Raw genomic sequence first — 19,402 nt, forward strand, 5'->3', positions numbered from 1 at the left:
CACGCACACACACTTAACCACTTTCATTGTCACTTCCATTCACACTTGTGTGTGACACACTTCTACAACAACGTAGTATTATTTATCAAAATAAAAACAAGTTTAAATATGGAGATACAAGCTTTCAGCCAGACAGTAACAATGTATTATAACATAACAGCTGAATTTATTTTATTCAATCTAAAACACTTTATTATATTGATCTATTACATTTACCCTGCAGATATTCAAGGCAGAGCCAGATTGGCAGATTTTGGAATAAGCCGACGATTAGGTAGAGGACAAACAACCCATTACACAAGCCGGGCAGGAACAAAATGCTGGATGGCAAAGGAGACTATCGGTGCAGATGGTCATGGTGTTATCCCATATAAAAGAAGCACTGATATCCAGGTTGGTGTTTTTTATTCTGTGTGAGACCAATTTAATGACTTATAAATATTCATACTAATTGTCATGTTCATTCTTAAGGTGGCTGGGATGTTGATCTATTACATCCTGTCTGATGGACATCATCCATTTGGCAGAGGTATTACAGTTGAATGGAACATTCTGGATGGAAGGTACAACATGGATCATGTTCAGGATGTGGTCGCTAAGGATCTCATTGAGAGGATGATCAATGAAGACCCAAAGATAAGACCTACAGTGAAGGAATGCATGGCTCATCCCTTCTTCTGGACAAATGAAAAGTATGAGAAACAGTCAAATAATTTCCATTGACATATAAATGTTACTTTTTCCCTGCTTCCGGTGACTGATAGTGTCCTTCTAATGCATGAAGAGACCTTCATCTTTCAATTACTTTATGTACCGATAGGGACAGAATCGTAAATCATCGTCCCACTTAGTCTCTGTACCTCCGAGACATCATCTCTTTTTTGACGGGGGGGGGGGGGGGGCACGCGTGCACGCATACACACACACACACACACACACACACACACACACGCACACATATTCTATGAATTCAAATCTGTCGCATTTTATTTGTACTTTAATTTATTAAAAAAATTTTTTTACATATAATGAAATGCCCAAATAAGGATGCCAGGTTGAAAGTAGTTAACAGTTTGATCCAACAGTAACTTTTCTACCAACATGTTTTATGATGGTTTTACTACATTGTTTTTGTTTTGTAAAATCTTCCAGGAGAGTAGAGTTCCTGAAACTGGTTGGAAATGAAGAGGAAGTAGAGAAGTCCTACAGAAACCCAGACCTCCAGAACCTCATGGCAGTATTGGACCAGTATGCTGAGAAGGGACTGTTTGATGGATGGAAAGACAAAATGAAAGACAAGGTAACTAAAGCATCTTTTGAGGTTAACATGTTGTCTATGTCCAATAGGCTAGTCCATGTAATATTGAAGTTGTGTGTTTTTCAAGTTGCCACACAGGGTGTTCCAGGAGATGGAGAAAGGGAGGGGGATGAGAGGATACTCTGAGAATGGATTTGGATTGCTGCGCTTCATACACAATCTCCATGCACACTAGTAAGTTGAATTTGATTACAACAGTGTAGTTGCTCCCATTGATTTATAGGGTTAGGGTTTATAAGTACAATTATATATTTGTTCACTTACCTGGGTGTGTAGTCCTGTCCTAAGTGTGGGGTAGGATGTTTGGTAGGATGTTTGGTACAATCAAAGAACATATTGGTTTCATTTTTATTTTCATAAAACTTGGTGGTAATGATCAGTAGGCTGCCCCCCCCCCCCCTCATGGAACTGATAACGTGCTTCTCACAGCCACAGCACAAAAACAAATACATACATTTAGTTTCATTAATTTGTAAATATGTTTTCCTCTTTGTCTCAATTATGAGCCAAGAAGCTGAATTAAATAATGTGATGTGTTTTACTACTTTATAAAGTAGCAGTTAGACCACATTTCAGCCTGTGATAGATGTGAGTGTGAGTACTTAGTACTTAGATAAATACATACTGTATACTTGATAGATAAATACATAGAATTAGATAGCAGCCGTTAGATAGATGTCAGTGTGTTCAGTACTTTATAAAGCAGCAGTTAGATAGATGTCAGTGTGTTCAGTACTTTATAAAGCAGCAGTTAGATACAGTAGATGTCAGTGTGTTCATCATAACATTTAGTGTTCAGTGATCACTGCTTTGTGTGTTTACAGTGCTGAGGCTGCTGCTGACATTGACCTGATGGGGATGTTTCCTGGTCTGTTTGACTGTGTCTACCTGTTTGCCCAAGACCAAGGCTGGAACACACGACTCACCCTGAAGAAGATGTTTAGGGAGGCCGACGTCCACACTTCTTTTCCATTTTTTTAGTTGGACCTACAAGTTGTCTCTTATCTCTTATATCAGCGGGTAGATTGTTCCGGTTAATGCTTCCCTGAACTGAAAGTGTGTTTTATACGAACTTTGTGCGTCTATGCTGAACCTCACAATCTGGTGGCGGCCTTTGTGCCGATGCCGGTGTCAGGCTTCATTTTTATACATTCGCCTATGGAAGGCGGGTGTAACTGCAGCTATAGCTTATTGTTTTTGTAATTATTTTGTTTTCACCAAGATGTCTTTTATTCTGACGAGCAGTCCGGAAGTGCTGGTCTGACAGCTTCCGGCCGCTTCCTTATATGGTGCGTACCGGAAGAGCACTCACTAGCAGCCCTCAGAGTGTGATGCGCTCCCATGGGAGCAGACAGAAATGTTTGTAAGCAGCATGGTGCTGACTTAAGTTTTGTTTGTTTATTATTTCTTTGTATCTTTGGGCCTCCTGGACTTTCATTCCCTTTGTAGCCTCGATCTCCAGGCTTTTATTGTTTAGTTTTGCTAAAAAATAAAAGCCTGGCCCAGCGCGTCGGTGTACTCGGTATGAGGAAGTGTTTCATTTTCCAACCAACCAGAGTGCAGTGGGCGTCGTTCGTAATGTTGTGTTAACGGGGCGGGGGTTGACGGACAGATCGGTGAACCAATGGGATCAGGCGCAATCTCTCACCGGCTCTATACACCCGCCCCTCTATACACGAAATCAGGAGCGTTGGGGCAGCCTATTGGGATCCTATTCCCTTTGTGACATTATGCAGCCAGCGAGGTAAAGTAATTTCTCAAGTGTATTTTCTTTATGTTTTATATAAGTTATATGTTATGTTCTGATCGTTCTTTATTGTTTGGGTTTCTATCAGTTTTACGATGGTATATTTGAGAGACAAGTGCTTGAATAAAACCACCAGTACCAGAAAACTACTGCCTCGTTTTTGGACCATGAAGGGAGTGACAGCGGGCATAAACCATGTAATGGTTTACTCTCTCATCTCGAAATTATAACTATCAAATGTTGAATTTAAAATGTATCCATAGATTTTATTTGACTCCAAGGAAACTTTTTCAACTCCGGCTCTGTACAACACACATTTGCATATTATGTAACAACAACAAACTGGGAACATATATGCACATGATGTGGGAGTGTCCAGATGTGAATTGTTTTTGGTTCAGAGTTTCACAAGTACTATCTGAGGTAATGGGAATTCTCATCCCCCTCTTGCCTAATATTTGAATGTTGAATGATGATTCAGCGATCGGGTTGACAATGCCACAAAGAAGACTCTTACTCTTGGGGCTGACAGCTGCAAAAAAGCTGCTGGTCCTAAGATGGAAACCTCCCCATAAAATAGAAGCTTCACAATGGATCCTCGCACTAATGGACATGATCTCCTTGGAACTCTCTATAGCTCGAACCAATGGGGCAAAAGAAAACATGCTTGATATCTTAGCCACAGCACTGGAGAAACTTAAATCATGCTATTAACATCATACATACATACATACTTACTGATTATTATTATCTCTTTCCTTTTCTTTTTCATTTTTCAACGGTTTTGTACCTGTATTTGCTTTGGGGTTTGCCACATTTATTTTATATACTATTGTATTTGCCCTGTCTATGCTTGTTCAACCTGTGGGCCATGTAGGGTGGGGGTGGGGAGTAGGGGAAATTCTTAACTGGAGGGACAAATAAGAACCCCTTGTTGGGCAGTTCAAATGTACAACAGGAATTAGCTGCACAGTAGTACTGTGCAGGACATGCTTGTTCAATCCTCCAGCTATGTGAACAAAAAGTAAAATAAAAACTTGATTAAAAAAAAAGTAATGTTTTATACATCAGTCGTTCTCAAACCTTTTCATGTCAAGGACCCCCAAATTGATATGTATTTAGCCGCGGACCCCCATCTGTGAAACAGTACTCCATGTTGTAGTGCAGAGTGAAAACATCAGGGTCCTAGTAGAGCCCTTAGGGACTCCAACCAAGTTGTTTTTATATTTTTGACTGAGCTGGCAGTGAACTTTGACCTTCAGACCACAGGATGTCTCAATAAAAGAGCACTGTGGCCTGTTGTAACAAAGTTACACCTCTGTAATGTCTCAATGCTTAATGATTTATGTAAAGCACTTCAAATTGCCTTTCTGTTGAAATGTGTTCTACAAATAAACGTGCCTCAACTTGCCTATTTTTATTAGCATTCATTTAAATACCACAGGTAGACATATTATACATGCATATTGCCATTCAATTTAGCACTGTTAAAGCATCACTATGTAACTTTTGTTTAATGAATAAGATTATTTTGTCTGTATGGTAGAGCATGTTAATACAATATAACTTATATATTGGGGTGGTTGTATTTTGTCTCCCTGCTCTTCTATTGAGACATTTAGATCGAGGTCAAAGGTCATTCCTCACCTAGACACAGGATCTAGGTTGCGACTAGATTTCACTTCTCCCCTGAGCAAGCAGGCAGGCTCTTATTAGCTCAATGGTAACAATTTTAGCACAGCAGGAAAAAGGGTTCAATTGCGGGGTAGAAGAGGAAAGTTACATAGTGCTGCTTTAATATTTGAACATCGCGGCTGTTAGTTATTCATAATCAATGTTACTGTTATGTTGCTGTTCATTTTGTTACAGTGTTGATCAATATATCATTGCAGTTTGTTGAGATGATTAGAAATGGCTGAATCCATCAGAATCCATCAGAAGGACATCTGGAATGTAGATCACATCAGTGAGTTTTATTATGAACTGAGATGAGGACATGGTTATGAATGTCTACTATATGGTATTATGGCTAAATGTTTAATTATTGTATCTAGTTGTGAATATGTTTTGTACATTAATCTACAGATCCCATTGTTTACAGTGTCATACCTAATTATGTCACAGGGGGCACTATTTAAACATTTCATCATTTCATCAATGGCAGGCACTGTGTGTGTCTGTGTTGTCATTTATATGTAAATGATAATTATAGGCCTCTTTGTCATTTAGTCTATTCACATTTCTCACATTTATTTAATTGAATTTTGTTTCTCAATTGATTTTCTTTCTGACAAACATTCAATACTCGGGGCCATCCATGTTATATTAAACATCCATCCATGTTATATTAAACATCCATCCATGTTATATTAAACATCCATCCATGTTATATTAAAGGCCTACATAAGTGGTTCTCAAACTTTTTCATGTCAAGGACCCCCAAATTGACACTTATTAGCCCGCGGACCCCCATTTCAAAAGATATGCCAGGGACCCCCATAAGGTTTTTTATGGCTCTAGCAGTGATTCTCAACCATTTTAATTTCAAGGACCCCCAGTTTGACATGCATTAGGGCTACAGACCCCCATTTAATGGCATTTCTATCACTTGGACCCCAGTTTATATTGTAAAATCTATGTCAATCCATTTGGTTCCATTTGTACACTCTCAGAGTTACAGACCCATAAGGGTCCATTTGGCGCCTAATCTATCATTTAGCTGGGGACCCCCTGGAACTCCCTCAAGGACCCCTGGGGGTCCCCGGACCCCACTTTGAGAACCAATGTTGTAGGCTATAAAAGCACAAACCAAAAGGCAGACATTATATCATATTAACTTTGTATCTCTGTTTAACTTTAACAATTCATTCATACATTATATAATATAATATTATATGTTCTTTTTTCATATGGTTAATTATTGATGTTAATTCACTTGCATATTCATTGAAAGCTGCTAAAAGTAAATATTATATTATATACAGTTCAAAGGAATTACATTTCATGTGTAATGCATTTGATTGATGTTGATTGAGATACATTTTTGTGCATTAAATTAGGTTATTGTACTTAGTTCTTCCACACCTCTTCAACAGATCTATATAACGTAGATATAAAACTGATAGATAAATAGGCTACAGTGTTTTCTCTCATCTTTGTCCCTCAGAATATAAAACTAATCAATGTGACAATAATTAACTGACGGAAATAAATAAATGTTAATATTTACAGACGTTTCCTTTAAGGAACTCCTGTGTTCCTTATAAGGACATGTTCACTTTGCTCTGCAGAGGACGACGAGCATAGGAGGAGACCGTGACGTCACTGGTCTGATCCTCTCCTTTCTGCAACGTTTTTTTTAGCGAACGTGGCATCGATTTCATCTGTAGTTTACATATCCGGTCCAAAGCGGATACGGAAACGGTCTATGTGCGTTCTACGTGTGCGCGTAGAAACTACCGGATACAGAGGGCGGGCTTTAGAACCGGATGTGAGCACCGAAGAGCCAATAGGAACTGTAAGACCTGGATGCAGCGTCAAACACGACACTCTGCGCATGTGCAGAGAGGAGCGTCTCCTCCTACATTTAGTTAGTAGTAAAACTCCTTCTGTTTGAGAAGAAGCTCTTTAACACATTAAATATAATATTACATATTAGAGCTTTAAAACATGCTTTATAGACACGTGTTTAAGTTTCACCTGAAGCTCTGAGGAGGAAAAGGAGGAGAAAGAGGAGAAAGAGGAGAAAGAAGGAGGTGAGATACAATGTAGCGATGTTTGTGTTTCATTTCCTGATCCATAATAACAACACAACTACTAGGGCTGGTAAATTCGTGTATGCAGCGACCAGCCCTATAGTTCTGTTGTTATTATGGATCAGGAAATGAATAATGTACCAGCCATCACTACATTACACACTGATACATACTGATACATAATAATAATATAACTACATTACACTGATACATGATAATAACAGAACAGAACTATAGGTCTGGCTCTGCTCACCATCACTAGATGACGATTAATCGTCTCTCAAATAATTGCGATTTTAGCCATTTAATTGTCTGCATTGAACATTATTGGAACATTATGAATACTAAATCTATTTCTGTTTGCCTTTTAAGGTTCTTTAATAAAACATTGCACAGGGCAGATATTATGACAAATAACTCAAATATACAAAGACATATATATTGACATATTTAATAAATGTACACATTTGAAAATAGCATAAATAGCAGATCTACAAGCTTGTAGATCTGCTATTTATGCAATTTTTTTCCTGCTATTAAAGAAAATAGTTCTCTTGTATTTTACTGCAGTGGTTAAGGACAGTACTTGAGTAAATGTACTTAGTTACTTCACACCACTGGTTGTTGCAAGCTGATTAGATGATGTTGTGTTCATTATATTTTCATTACAATGTGTTGTCATTCTATAAGCTCACAACATGTTGCATCTGAATGAACTCCTTTATCTTCATGGGGACCCCCTGGGACCCCCTCAAGGACCACGGACCACACTTTGAGAAGCACATGGTTTAGATGTGTGTGTTGATTTGATTGATTGATTGATTGATTGAATACATTATGAACAGTTTGGAGAATAAAATCACATAAAGTACAGTTCAATACAAGGTCAGCTAGGATTATAAACACAAGAAAGCACTATTGCTTGTTTCCATTGTGGTCCTTTGTACTCAATTCATCTTAACATTTAATGACAGACACATTGACAGATAGACACTACTATGCAAAACATAGAATATAGATATACATGATTTAAACACACTTGAACGTTTGACATTAAGCCTCATATTATTTCTACAAATCACTATAAAACCTGTATTTCAGTCATTATGGAGATAAACCACAAGGTGAAGGATAAATCTAGGTCTGATAATGATGTAGTGTGTTTGTTGTCATCATGTGTACTTTACACATTCTTTTTATATTTATAGGAAACATTTGCCAATTTAACATTAAGACCTGGAAGACTATATGTTGTTATAGCTTTAAAACGGGAAATTATCTGTCATTTTAGATGTTGCTATGTTTATAGAAACATGAATTCTATTTGATTTTTTTAATACAAAATGTAAGATTTTCTGTAAAGTTAGGTTAGGATTTATAGTATAAGGTATTTTTAAAATGTGCCTCAGGTCTAAATGGGTTCAGATGACCTCTCTCTCTCTTCCTCTATGCATTTATATCCTATTATATTTATTATAGTAGCTCTGTTCTCCAAATCATTGTATATACAGAATGTATAATCATTTCTATGATATGAATGTATAATCATTTCTATGATATGAATGTATAATCATTTCTATGATATGAATGTATAATCATTTCTATGATATGAATGTATCAACATTTCTATGATATGAATGTATAATCATTTCTATGAGTCTAGTATCCTCTGTTCTCTCATTTCAGAATAATAATAACCTGAGGTCTCTGATCTGACACGCCCACTCATCTGATCTGCTGCCAGGAGACTCTGCAACGCTGCCAACCCTCATCCAACCCCCATCCAACCCTCATCCAACAGCAGCAGGAGGTCCATGGCTCTGTTGACTCTCCGCCGAGCTCCTTCTATAGCCAGCGCTCCTGTGAGACACACACACACACACACACACACACACACACACACACACACACACACACACACACACACACACACACACCAACACCACGTGTTACTCTGCTTTCAAATTACACACTCCTACGTGTGTGTGTGTGTGTGTGTGTGTGTGTGTGTGTGTGTGTGTGTGTGTGTGTGTGTGTGTGTGTGTGTGTGTGTGTGTGTGTGTGTGTGTGTGTGTGTGTGTGTGTGTGTGTGTGTGTGTGTGTGTGTGTGTGTGTGGCTCTTTGCAGAGAGGCACTGTATAAATGCAGCATTTAGTCCTCTCTCTCTCTCTCTCTCTGTCTCTTCAGTTTCACATCGACACAAACAGCTACAGTGTATTTAATGAACACAGACAGACAGACAGACAGACAGACAGACAGACAGACAGACAGCTACAGTGTATTTAATGAACACAGACAGACAGGAAGTTTGTGTGTGACTTATTACATGATGTAGGAGAAGTAACTCTAATACTCATTATAAGACTCTGTCTACTGAGGAAACCCACCTAGCCTACCAGTGACATCATCGGTAGGCAGGTTTGGTCATTTATTAATGCAAGAACAATGGCTTCTATTTCAGCATGCTAACTTTCAGGAATAGAAAGGCTGTAGTTTATATTATCGATGTAGGATTCTGAAGTGTCCACAGCCCTCCTCTGAGACACAGAGTTTATGACATCTTATAATGAGGAGCAATTATATGAAGATAATAAGGTTTAAAATGGGTGAAGTGCTCCTTTTAAAAGTGTTTGGGATTGTTAGTTTGTTACATTATGCTGATGAGCCTCTTTTGTGTTTCAGGATGAGAACATACGAAGCAGAGGAAGACTTCAGAAAAGGTAAATCATCCATGTTGTTTCTAAATGCTTCTCATCAGAACCACTAAAGTGAGGTTGAACGTTAAGCTTGTATAAGTGACCATGATGATGATTATTGATTATTGTGGATGATCATTAATGTGTTGCTGCCACTTCCTGTGTGATGGAGGAACCGACAGTACTGGTTCCATTCTGTGGTTCTCTGTCTGAGGACCCTTTGGTTCTAGAACTGGTTCCATTCTGTGGTTCTCTGTCTGAGGACCCTTTGGTTCTAGAACTGGTCCTGTTCTAGATTCTTGGAACCTTGGTGCTTTCACTGAACCATATCATTGTTTATATCATTTATATGTTTATATCATTGTTTATATCATTTATATGTTTATATCATTGTTTATATCATTTATATGTTTATATCATTGTTTATATCACATCTTCCAACCAATTAATTTTCAGTGGAAACACTCTGAACTGGTTCAAAATTAGGCGGAAAAAAGAACGTAACCGATTCAATCCAGGTGGAAAAGGGGCCTTTAGGGGTTCTAAACGGACCCTTACAGGTCTGTAACTCTGAGAGTGTACACATGGAACCAAATGGACCCTTAGAACACATATAAGCAGGAATAATTCCAGTAATGACTTTAAATAAAAACAGGTTCCTAACCCATAATGAACAAGGAGTGTGTGTGAGTGTGTGTGTGTGTGTGTGTGTGTGTGTGTGTGTGTGTGTGTGTGTGTGTGTGTGTGTGTGTGTGTGTGTGTGTGTGTGTGTGTGTGTGTGTGTGTGTGTGTGTGTGTGTGTGTGTGTGTGTGTGTGTGTGTGTGTGTGTGTGTGTGTGTGTGTGTGTGTGTGTGTGTGTGTGTGTGTGTTGGGGGAGGGGCAGACAACACGTTCCAGCCTGTCTGTAGGGTGAACAGTAGTTAAAGAATCCACTTCAGAATACTTCTCTGTTCTCTCCAACTACAAGATACTGGGTCAACATAGTTGTCTCACTCAACAGTAAACAAACCAACATACTTACAGATTAGGGCTTTCACCAACTAGTCGACTATAACCACTAGTCGACCTTGTTGGTACTAGTCGAATAGTTGAAGAAAAAAAAAAATGTTTTAATGCCATAGTAATGGCCCGTCTTACTATTATTATTATCCTCCTGACTTTATTTTTTATCAAAAGGGGGTCGAAAGTATGCCCAATAAAAGCCTATCATTGGGCAATGGGGATCCTTGGAGACGCTGCTGTGGTGCTGTGCTGCTGTGCCAGAAGCGCTTCCCTTAAAACGCCATAAAAATAAGGGCAGGAGGATAATAATAATAGTAATATAGTAGTAGGATGGCATTAAAACAATGCCCCCCCTAAAAAAATAAATAAATAAAAAACTTTTGTTTTAATGTAAATTTCGACTAGTCGACTACCACTGGGTCAAATGAGTCGACCTGTAAAAATCTCTAGTCGTGAAAGCCCTAATACAGATACCCTGTGTACACGTAAAGTGACCATTTAAGGACTTTTAAGACCTTTTTAATACCTTGTAGATCTGCTATTTTCACAATATTTATCTGTGGAACCAAAGAGTCAAACTAAATGTAATGCCTCAGGCCCTCAACTCCTACAATTACAACCTGCTTGACAGGGTGGGGGGTCCCCGGTTCAAATATGATGTTTTTTGGGGGGTCCCCGGTTCAAATATGATGTTTTTTGGGGGGTCCCCGGTTCAAATATGATGTTTTTTGGGGGGTCCCCGGTTCAAATATGATGTGTTTTGGGGGGTCCCCGGTTCAAATATGATGTTTTTTGGGGGGTCCCCGGTTCAAATATGATGTTTTTTGGGGGGTCCCGGCCTGAAAAGGTTGAGAACCTTAGAGTTGATCTAAGCCACTGAACCCCCCGCCCCCCCCCCCTCCTCCTCCTCCTCCTCCTCCTCCTCCTCCTCCTCCTCCTCCCTCAGGTCTGGTGACCTCGCTGACCTCCTGGAGGTCACCAGGGGGTCAGTAGGACCATAGTACTCTACCTGGGGGGCGATGGGGCTGTTTTCTGTTGCCCCCCCCCCTCCTCCCTGTGGAATGCAATACTCAGTATTGCATTCCACAAGAGCTCAGTTGGGCTGGCAGAGGGAGAGTAGCGCCCAGGATTACTAAATAACGCACTGTCCCTTTTATTTAGATGTTGTACAAAGTTCAACATCGCTTTAAAGGGGTGTGTGTGTGTGTGTGTGTGTGTGTGTGTGTGTGTGTGTGTGAATAAGATGTTTGGTAATTTAGTGATGGAAACTGTTTTAAGAGGCACTAATCAATACATGTGTTGTGTCTACAGTAATCAGGGTATTGATCGTGTGTGTGTGTGTGTGTGTGTGTGTGTGTGTGTGTGTGTGTGTGTGTGTGTGTGTGTGTGCAGGGAGAGCTTCGCCCTGGTCAAGGGGGCCGTCCTTCTGCTGGAAGACGATGAGAGGGAGGAGTCTAACGAGGACACGACGTCGGCCAATCACGACGCGCCCCAGAAGCAGGAGGGAGGAGCTTGTGACACACGCCACAGACATGTGCACGCCATGGTGTCTCTGCTCCGCCCCCAGGAGAGCATCAAACTGGTACACACACACACACACACACACACACACACACACACACACACACACACACACACACACACACACACACACACACACACACATACACACACACACACACACATCATGTTTATCCTTTACTTGCTAAGATGACCAATAGGGAATTAGGGACGTTTTGACGTTTAACCTTAGATCAGCAATTTTGGAACAAACATAAACATACATATTGACACAATAAGATATTATTGTCACAATAATCATTATTATGTCAATTTTCCATATTGTGGCTGTCGGGCAGAAACCAGATATCTCTATTTTTATAGTTTTTTCTTTATTTTATATTTTCACATACAGGTCAATAACAAAAACAGTGAATGTATGTTACCCCTCACCCCTGGTATCTTATTGTACCATTAAAACAAAGGACAATACAAACAAATAAGACACAATTGCAATGAAAAATTAAAACAAGTCAAACATAAATAAATAAAGTATACACAGTAGAATATGTATATTATTAACACATTGATTGCCAGAGTTATTTCAGATTTTTTGCATTTTATTGCCAGAGATTTTTCATTGAAAAAAAAAAGTACTCAGGAGCTGAGATACAAAAATGAAGTTTTAAGTTAACAAGGAAGTGGATAGGAGTCTAGATCTTCGACTAATCATATCTCCTTGGTCTTTGGGTCAAATTAATTTTTTTTCTTTTTTTTTTTCTTAAAAACGAGTTAACTCAATCTTGGCAATCAAGTGATGGATTTTAAAAACGAGTTAACAATCAATGTGTTAAAGAAAGATTTAACACATTGGGTGCCAGAGGTTTATTAAAATATTATACGTTGAGTGCCAGCATTTCTTCCATCCACTTGCGTTATACATTTCGTGCTGTGAGAAGCCCCGACGCGGAAATGCATGTAAACAAAGCGTGCGTGCGAGACGGCGGAGGGTCCCGACTAACGCCTGGAACAATAATATTTCCAACGCGACCCTCCATTGCAGCGTGATCGCCGATCGAAAACGGCTCGTTTCCACCACATTAAAAAGAAATGGAGATATTAAGCTTTTAATCAAGGAGATAACATTGAAAACGCCGACCGGAAGGATTTTTGACATGGAGCCACATCCAGCCTCTTCTTCTCAGAAACTGCTTGGGTGATGTCAAAGTTTCGTTTTAGCGCCCCACGTGGCCCACATGTATAAAAATAGAATTGGGTCAAAAACGGTCCGGACCGTTTTCGGCACTTCTCGTTTGGACCCTCAAAAACGGTCCGGACCGTTTTTGGCATTCAATGTGTTAAAATGAACTAAAAAAATACACAAAAAAATATATAATACAAAAACAAATTCAGTGGGGTCAATTTATGGGTCATTAATGTCAGCAGCTTTCAGTCTCTCTATATATGTTAACAAAGGTTGCCAGATGGTGTAACATTTCAGAGCACACCCCCTTGTGGAGTAGCACATTTTCTCCATGATTTGAATGTTGGTGGGAGTTTTTCTTTCCATTTAAGCAGTATCAGACGCCTAGCCAAAAGGGATGCAAAGGCTATCATATTCCTTTCTTGGTGACTAAGTTGTACATCATCTCTTTCTTGTGGAACAACTCCAAACACTGCAATAGAAGCAGAAGGTTCTATTCTAACACTTCTGAGAAGGTTTTAAATATTAATTGCCAGAATGTGAATAACTTTGGACAAAACCAGAATGCATTTGCAAGGGTGGCTTGATCATGTCTGCATAACTTTTATAGTTTTAATAAATCAGTATATTGAACACCCTTTATGTCTGTGTGTGGGTTTATAAATCAGTTCTATTGAACACCCTTTACGTCTGTGTGTGGGTTTATAAATATTGAACAAACGAAAAATATGAAAAAGCTCTTCTGACTAAACCTCCTAACTCCATTGGATCCTCAAACTGTCCGTCAAACCTCCTAACTCCACCTTGTGGAGATAGTTGTTTTTCTTCATTTAGAATGACCAGGTCTCCACAAAAACCTCCTAACTCCACTTGAGCTGTATGTGGGTAAAGTGATGATAATATAATGTATTTAATATAATATAATATATTTAATATAATATAATGTATTTAATACAATATAATGTATTTGGTAAAGTGATGATAATATAATGTATTTAATTTAATATAATGTATTTAATACAATATAATGTATTTAATATAATATAATGTATTTGGTAAAGTGATGATAATATAATGTATTTAATATAATATAATGTATTTGGTAAAGTGATTCAAGTATCTGACAATGTATAAAGTCACCACTTTTGATGAGACATTATTGTGTTGTTTTAAAAACTTTAAAAGTTAATATTTTGGACATGGTTCCAACAGAGATCTGTATTTTCCAGATGTATGTTGATGTGTTGTGTGTCTCTACTGCCCCCTGCAGGCGGTGCAGCTGGAGTCGGTCAACCCGGTCAGAGTCAGATATCTGATCGTTGTGTCAACGCTGAGCAACAAACTGGAGACTATTCTGTTAGGAATGGACTTCCCTCACTCTGATAGGTGTGTGTGTGTGTGTGTGTGTGTGTGTGTGTGTGTGTGTGTGTGTGTGTGTGTGTGTGTGTGTGTGTGTGTGTGTGTGTGTGTGTGTGTGTGTGTGTGTGTGTGTGTGTGTGTGTGTGTGTGTGTGTGTGTGTGTGTGTGTGCGCGTGTGTGCGTGCAGTAGGCTACAACACATAGCAGATCTACAAGCTCACAACACATCTCTATTATCTAGGAATCAGGTTTATTGACAGATTATTATTAATAAACTCAGCAGGCTGCCTTAATCCCCATAGCCTGGAAGGATGACTGCTCTGCCATTGGCTAGTCCTTTGCTAAGCCAACCAGCCGACCAATAGTGTCACTGGTCAGTCCTAATGTATTGTGAACCTTCATGTGATCACATTACAGGTTGTCACACATGGAACTCAACTCCTTTTATTCACAATATTCAAAATAAATACACTTTGTTCAATAAGCTTATTCTCACCATTCAACTTGGTTCATCAGACAGACAGACAGACAGACAGACAGACAGACAGACAGACCTTTGTAAATGAACAGGAGAAAGATGAGCTTGTGTTTGTCACTTGTTTGAGGGCACGAAGGTCAGGTCAATAAGGTCATCTAATAGAACAATTATTTATTTTACAGTGTGGCTCTGCTTTGTGTGTGTGTGTGTGTGTGTGTGTGTGTGTGTGTGTGTGTGTGTGTGTGTGTGTGTGTGTGTGTGTGTGTGTGTGTGTGTGTGTGTGTGTGTGTGTGTGTGTGTGTGTGTGTGATCTCTGATCAGATGTGTTGTGTCTACAGTGATCAGTGTATTGATCTCTAATCAATACATGTGTTGTATCTACAGTGATGAATGCACCATCGGTCTGGTTGTGCCGGTATGGAGCGACACACAGGTCTATCTGGATGGAGACGGGTAAGATCCATGTTTACACTGTGATGATACCTTTGATGTCTTCATGGGTTCATATGAGATGGGGGGTAGGGGGGGGGGGTAGGTTAAGACTTAGACAGGGGCCTTTTTCGAATTGCAGCCTCCTGAAGGTGTATCTTTAGGGCAGTTTTGAAAGTGAGTAGGGTTTTACACTCCTTTACTCCTTTTGGTAGGGCATTCCACATTTTTGATGAATAGCATGAGAACGAGTTCATTCCCTTTGTTGAGCCAAATCTGGGTTGAACATGATTTGTGGAGCTGCCTCTGGTGTTATGATCGTGGACTTCATTAACGTTTAGGAAGTATTTAGACAAATACAGGGGGATCCCAATGTTGTGGTGTATCTTGAAGACCAGCCTCATAGCAAGTTGCTGTACTCTGTCCTAAACCCTAAGCCATCCAATCCTAGCAAAATGAGCAGGGGTTAGATGGGTTTTGTAATTGAGGCCAAGAAGTTGCCTTACAAGTTTGTTTTGGGATGTTTGGAGCCTTGTTTTTAAGGCCTTGGAGGTGTTTTGATACCATGAAGTGCATGCATAATCATAATGACCTTGTATGAGGGCCCCTGCAAGAATCTTCAGAGTATTCTTGTAACAATCGCCCTTTTACTCTTAAGGGGAAATTATTAACTAAAGGAAATTACAACAGGATCGGCAGGTTTTTACTTGAGTACTTTATTTACTCCAAGCCACAAAAATAATAATCCTCGAATCAAAGGTAAATAATAACAATACTCCTATTGGTTTTAACTACTGTCCCTACCTCTGTCCCTAACAAACAAAAGAAATAAACAGACAAATCAACAATCAACAATTATTTCACTTACTCTTCCCCAACCCAAACAAACCCCACTGTCCTTTGTAACCCCATGGATCACAGTTCAAATATAAACAATAAACAAACACGCACACACAGTATTCAGAAGTCCGCTACGGCACAAACGCTACTTAATTAAATAATAAATAGTCCCGTGACGGTCCTCTTCTGGCCGTGCTTCCGTGTTCCTTAATCCCAATGAAAAGAAAAGTATCTTCCGCGCGCAGCGGCGCAAACAATAAGTAAACTTCGGGGTACCCCTATAATTGTAATCCACAAAGAAATATGACGCTTGGTTTTGCCTCACCGGCCTCGGCTCCTCCCGTCTCCAACACCGACCGGCGTCTCGCTCACAACCCCACAGCGCTCGAATCCCACGGCACGGCAACCACGTCAGGTCCAATGGGCTCGAATGTTCTTTGTTGGCTGCAGTTTACGGTCACGTTTAAACTTTGTTTACTAAACGGTGTAAACTGGCGCCTCGGAGCTCCGCTTTACACCCGTCCTCCTCACTGGTACACGGTTTGTTTGATCTCCCCTCCCCCCGTGTCACACCCTCTATTAGTAAAGTCGGGTGGCACAAATCATTCAATCACCCACTGATCAGACCCATTACCCCTCACGTGAATAGGAAATGTTCACATATCTCACAGTGTCCAGCATGTCACATATCAATCAGATATAATAACGTGCATAAGTACATCAGATGTTACATATCAAACAGATATAATAACACCCCTAGATCAAGCAGATAAATATAATAAATATAATGTGCATTTGTCACATTCTTACTGACTAGACGTTCAATCCTTTGGTTAACCTTTTTGATCGCTCTTTCTGCGTTTTTGTTACCGGAGAGGTTTGACTCCCAAGATGGAGCCCAGGTAGGTAATTTCCTCCTTTCTTTTGATGACATCATCACCCACTTTGATCGTGAAGCTCTCTGCCTTGCTAAGGTTAGGACTGGACCCAAAGAGGATGGATTCAGTTTTACCCAGGTGTAATGAGAGTTTGTTGTCAGAGAGCCAGATGCAGATCTTGTTGAGTTCAGAGCTGAGAGTTTTCTCAACCTGCAGCCTGTTCCTGTCCGAGACCAGCAGAGCTGAGTCATCTGCGAACAGGAACAGTTTGCAGTCGCAAGCTGAAGACATATCGTTCACATATATCAGGAACAGTAAAGGTCCTAGTATACTTCGTTGCGGAACACCACAAGTCACTGGGAGGGGAGGGGACTGGGTGCCGTTTACTTCCACCACTTGCTCCCTCCCTTCCAGGTAGGATCTCATCCAGCTCACCGACATATCATCAAAACCTATTGCTTTGAGCTTAGCTGTTTAGGGAACAGAGATTAAAGTATTAGACAGGTTGTTCCTCTTACTAAAATGACACCCACTGATTTCACAACGTCAGAACAGTGTGACATTGAATGTGGACCAAATATTAATCCATTTTAATAATGGTAGATTTATTATAAAAACTATTAGTTAGTATGGGCCCAGGCCCTGTCAGCAGGATGGGATAATAAGTTATAAATGTGAGATTAGAGTTTTGACAAGTTAACCAGAAGAAATCTATTCAGGTTAGACTGGAAACTCAACGAGCTACTCAGACACTAGATAGATAGATCCATACACTGCATCTATAGATAGATAGATAGATTGATAGATAGATAGATCCATACACTGCATCTATAGATAGATAGATCCATACACTACATCTATAGATAGATAGATCCATACACTACATCTATAGATAGATAGATAGATAGATCCATACACTACATCTATAGATAGATAGATAGCTGAGCTACTCATTCAGACACAACCACGTTGTTCTGATGAGCAAAAATCTCTTTCAATGTTTTTTTTCCTGTGTGACAAACATCTGATTTGAGATGCTAGTGTGAACAGTGACTCACATGATTAAAGGCTTTGATCAGAGAGAGAGACACACACACACACACACACACACACACACACACACACACACACACACACACACACACACACACACACACACACACACACACACACACACACACACACACACGAACACACACACACGCGCGCGCACACACACACAGTATTGTGTGCATTCCTTCATTCCTTCCGCAGTGTGTTTGTATCAGAGAAAACAAAGTTTGAAACCCTTTCAGAACTCCTTTGCCTTGTCTTTGATTATCTCTGAACTCTGCTTCTGTATTATATATATATATATATATATATATATATATATATATATATATATATATATATATATATATATATATATATATATATATATATATATATATATATATATATATATATATATATATATATATATACACATGTGCTGCTGTATTCATCATGATCTGATCTTTAACAACCCAACACACTTCTTATGACTTGACCTATGACCTCTGATGAATCTACTGTAACAGTTTACTGTATAATGCTGCTGTATTTATATGATGCTGCTATAGGAGAGGGTTAAGTTACCAAACCATCTGTCTTTATATTCTGAATACAATGACAATAAACATTCTCTCTCTGTCTCTGTCTCTGTCTCTGTCTCTGTCTCTGTCTCTCTCTCTCTCTCTCTCTCTCTCTCTCTCTCTCTCTCTCTCTCTCTCTCTCTCTCTCTCTCTCTCTCTCTCTCTCTCTCTCTCTCTCTCTCTCTCTCTCTCTCTCCCCCCCCCCCTCCTCTCCAGTGGGTTCAGTGTGACCTCAGCAGAAGAGACCAGAATCTTCAAGCCTGTTTCTATGCAGACAATGTGGTGAGTGGTCCTACGTTATAATAATAATGATAATAATAACACAGTATTAATGTACATTTCCTGTTCTACCACCTGCTCTCCTGCACTAGTGATGCATTTTATCACTGAGCTGCTTGATCTAAATGTCTCAATAGAAGAGCTGGGCGACCAAATACAACCACCTCAATTGTATTGTACAAATATGGTATTATCCCTTCTCTTTGGTATAAGTTTATCATTAAACTTATTCCTAACCCAAAGGGTCAGTTATAAGGGCGTTTATGAGTAGGGTTTAGTATAACTTTAGTATACAGTACA

The 19,402-nt window shown here is 39.5% G+C and overlaps 2 protein-coding genes across 6 annotated transcripts in view; both read left to right on the forward strand.

Annotated features, from left to right (window-relative positions):
• LOC308076244 (uncharacterized protein) overlaps positions 1–4,479 on the forward strand; it is a 124,760-nt gene extending 120,281 nt beyond the window's left edge. For all 5 annotated transcript variants that reach the window (XM_080416439.1, XM_080416443.1, XM_080416440.1 and 2 more), the window contains 5 exons: positions 224–393; positions 472–692; positions 1,153–1,300; positions 1,386–1,492; positions 2,143–4,479. In XM_080416439.1, the coding sequence (XP_080272565.1) occupies positions 224–393; positions 472–692; positions 1,153–1,300; positions 1,386–1,492; positions 2,143–2,299 (803 nt within the window). In that variant the 3' untranslated portion in view covers positions 2,300–4,479. The remainder of the gene's footprint in view (positions 1–223; positions 394–471; positions 693–1,152; positions 1,301–1,385; positions 1,493–2,142) is intronic.
• A 2,186-nt stretch (positions 4,480–6,665) lies between these two features.
• LOC308075836 (protein phosphatase Slingshot homolog 3) overlaps positions 6,666–19,402 on the forward strand; it is a 39,586-nt gene continuing 26,849 nt past the window's right edge. Inside the window, exons 1-7 of the mRNA XM_080415812.1 lie at positions 6,666–6,820; positions 8,507–8,682; positions 9,503–9,540; positions 11,912–12,101; positions 14,494–14,609; positions 15,445–15,513; positions 19,040–19,105. Of these exons, the coding sequence (XP_080271938.1) occupies positions 8,635–8,682; positions 9,503–9,540; positions 11,912–12,101; positions 14,494–14,609; positions 15,445–15,513; positions 19,040–19,105 (527 nt within the window). The 5' untranslated portion in view covers positions 6,666–6,820; positions 8,507–8,634. The remainder of the gene's footprint in view (positions 6,821–8,506; positions 8,683–9,502; positions 9,541–11,911; positions 12,102–14,493; positions 14,610–15,444; positions 15,514–19,039; positions 19,106–19,402) is intronic.

Source organism: Gymnoscopelus braueri, assembly GCF_963280865.1.
Source record: "Gymnoscopelus braueri genome assembly, chromosome: 20".
NCBI classification, from domain to species: Eukaryota; Metazoa; Chordata; class Actinopteri; order Myctophiformes; family Myctophidae; genus Gymnoscopelus; species Gymnoscopelus braueri.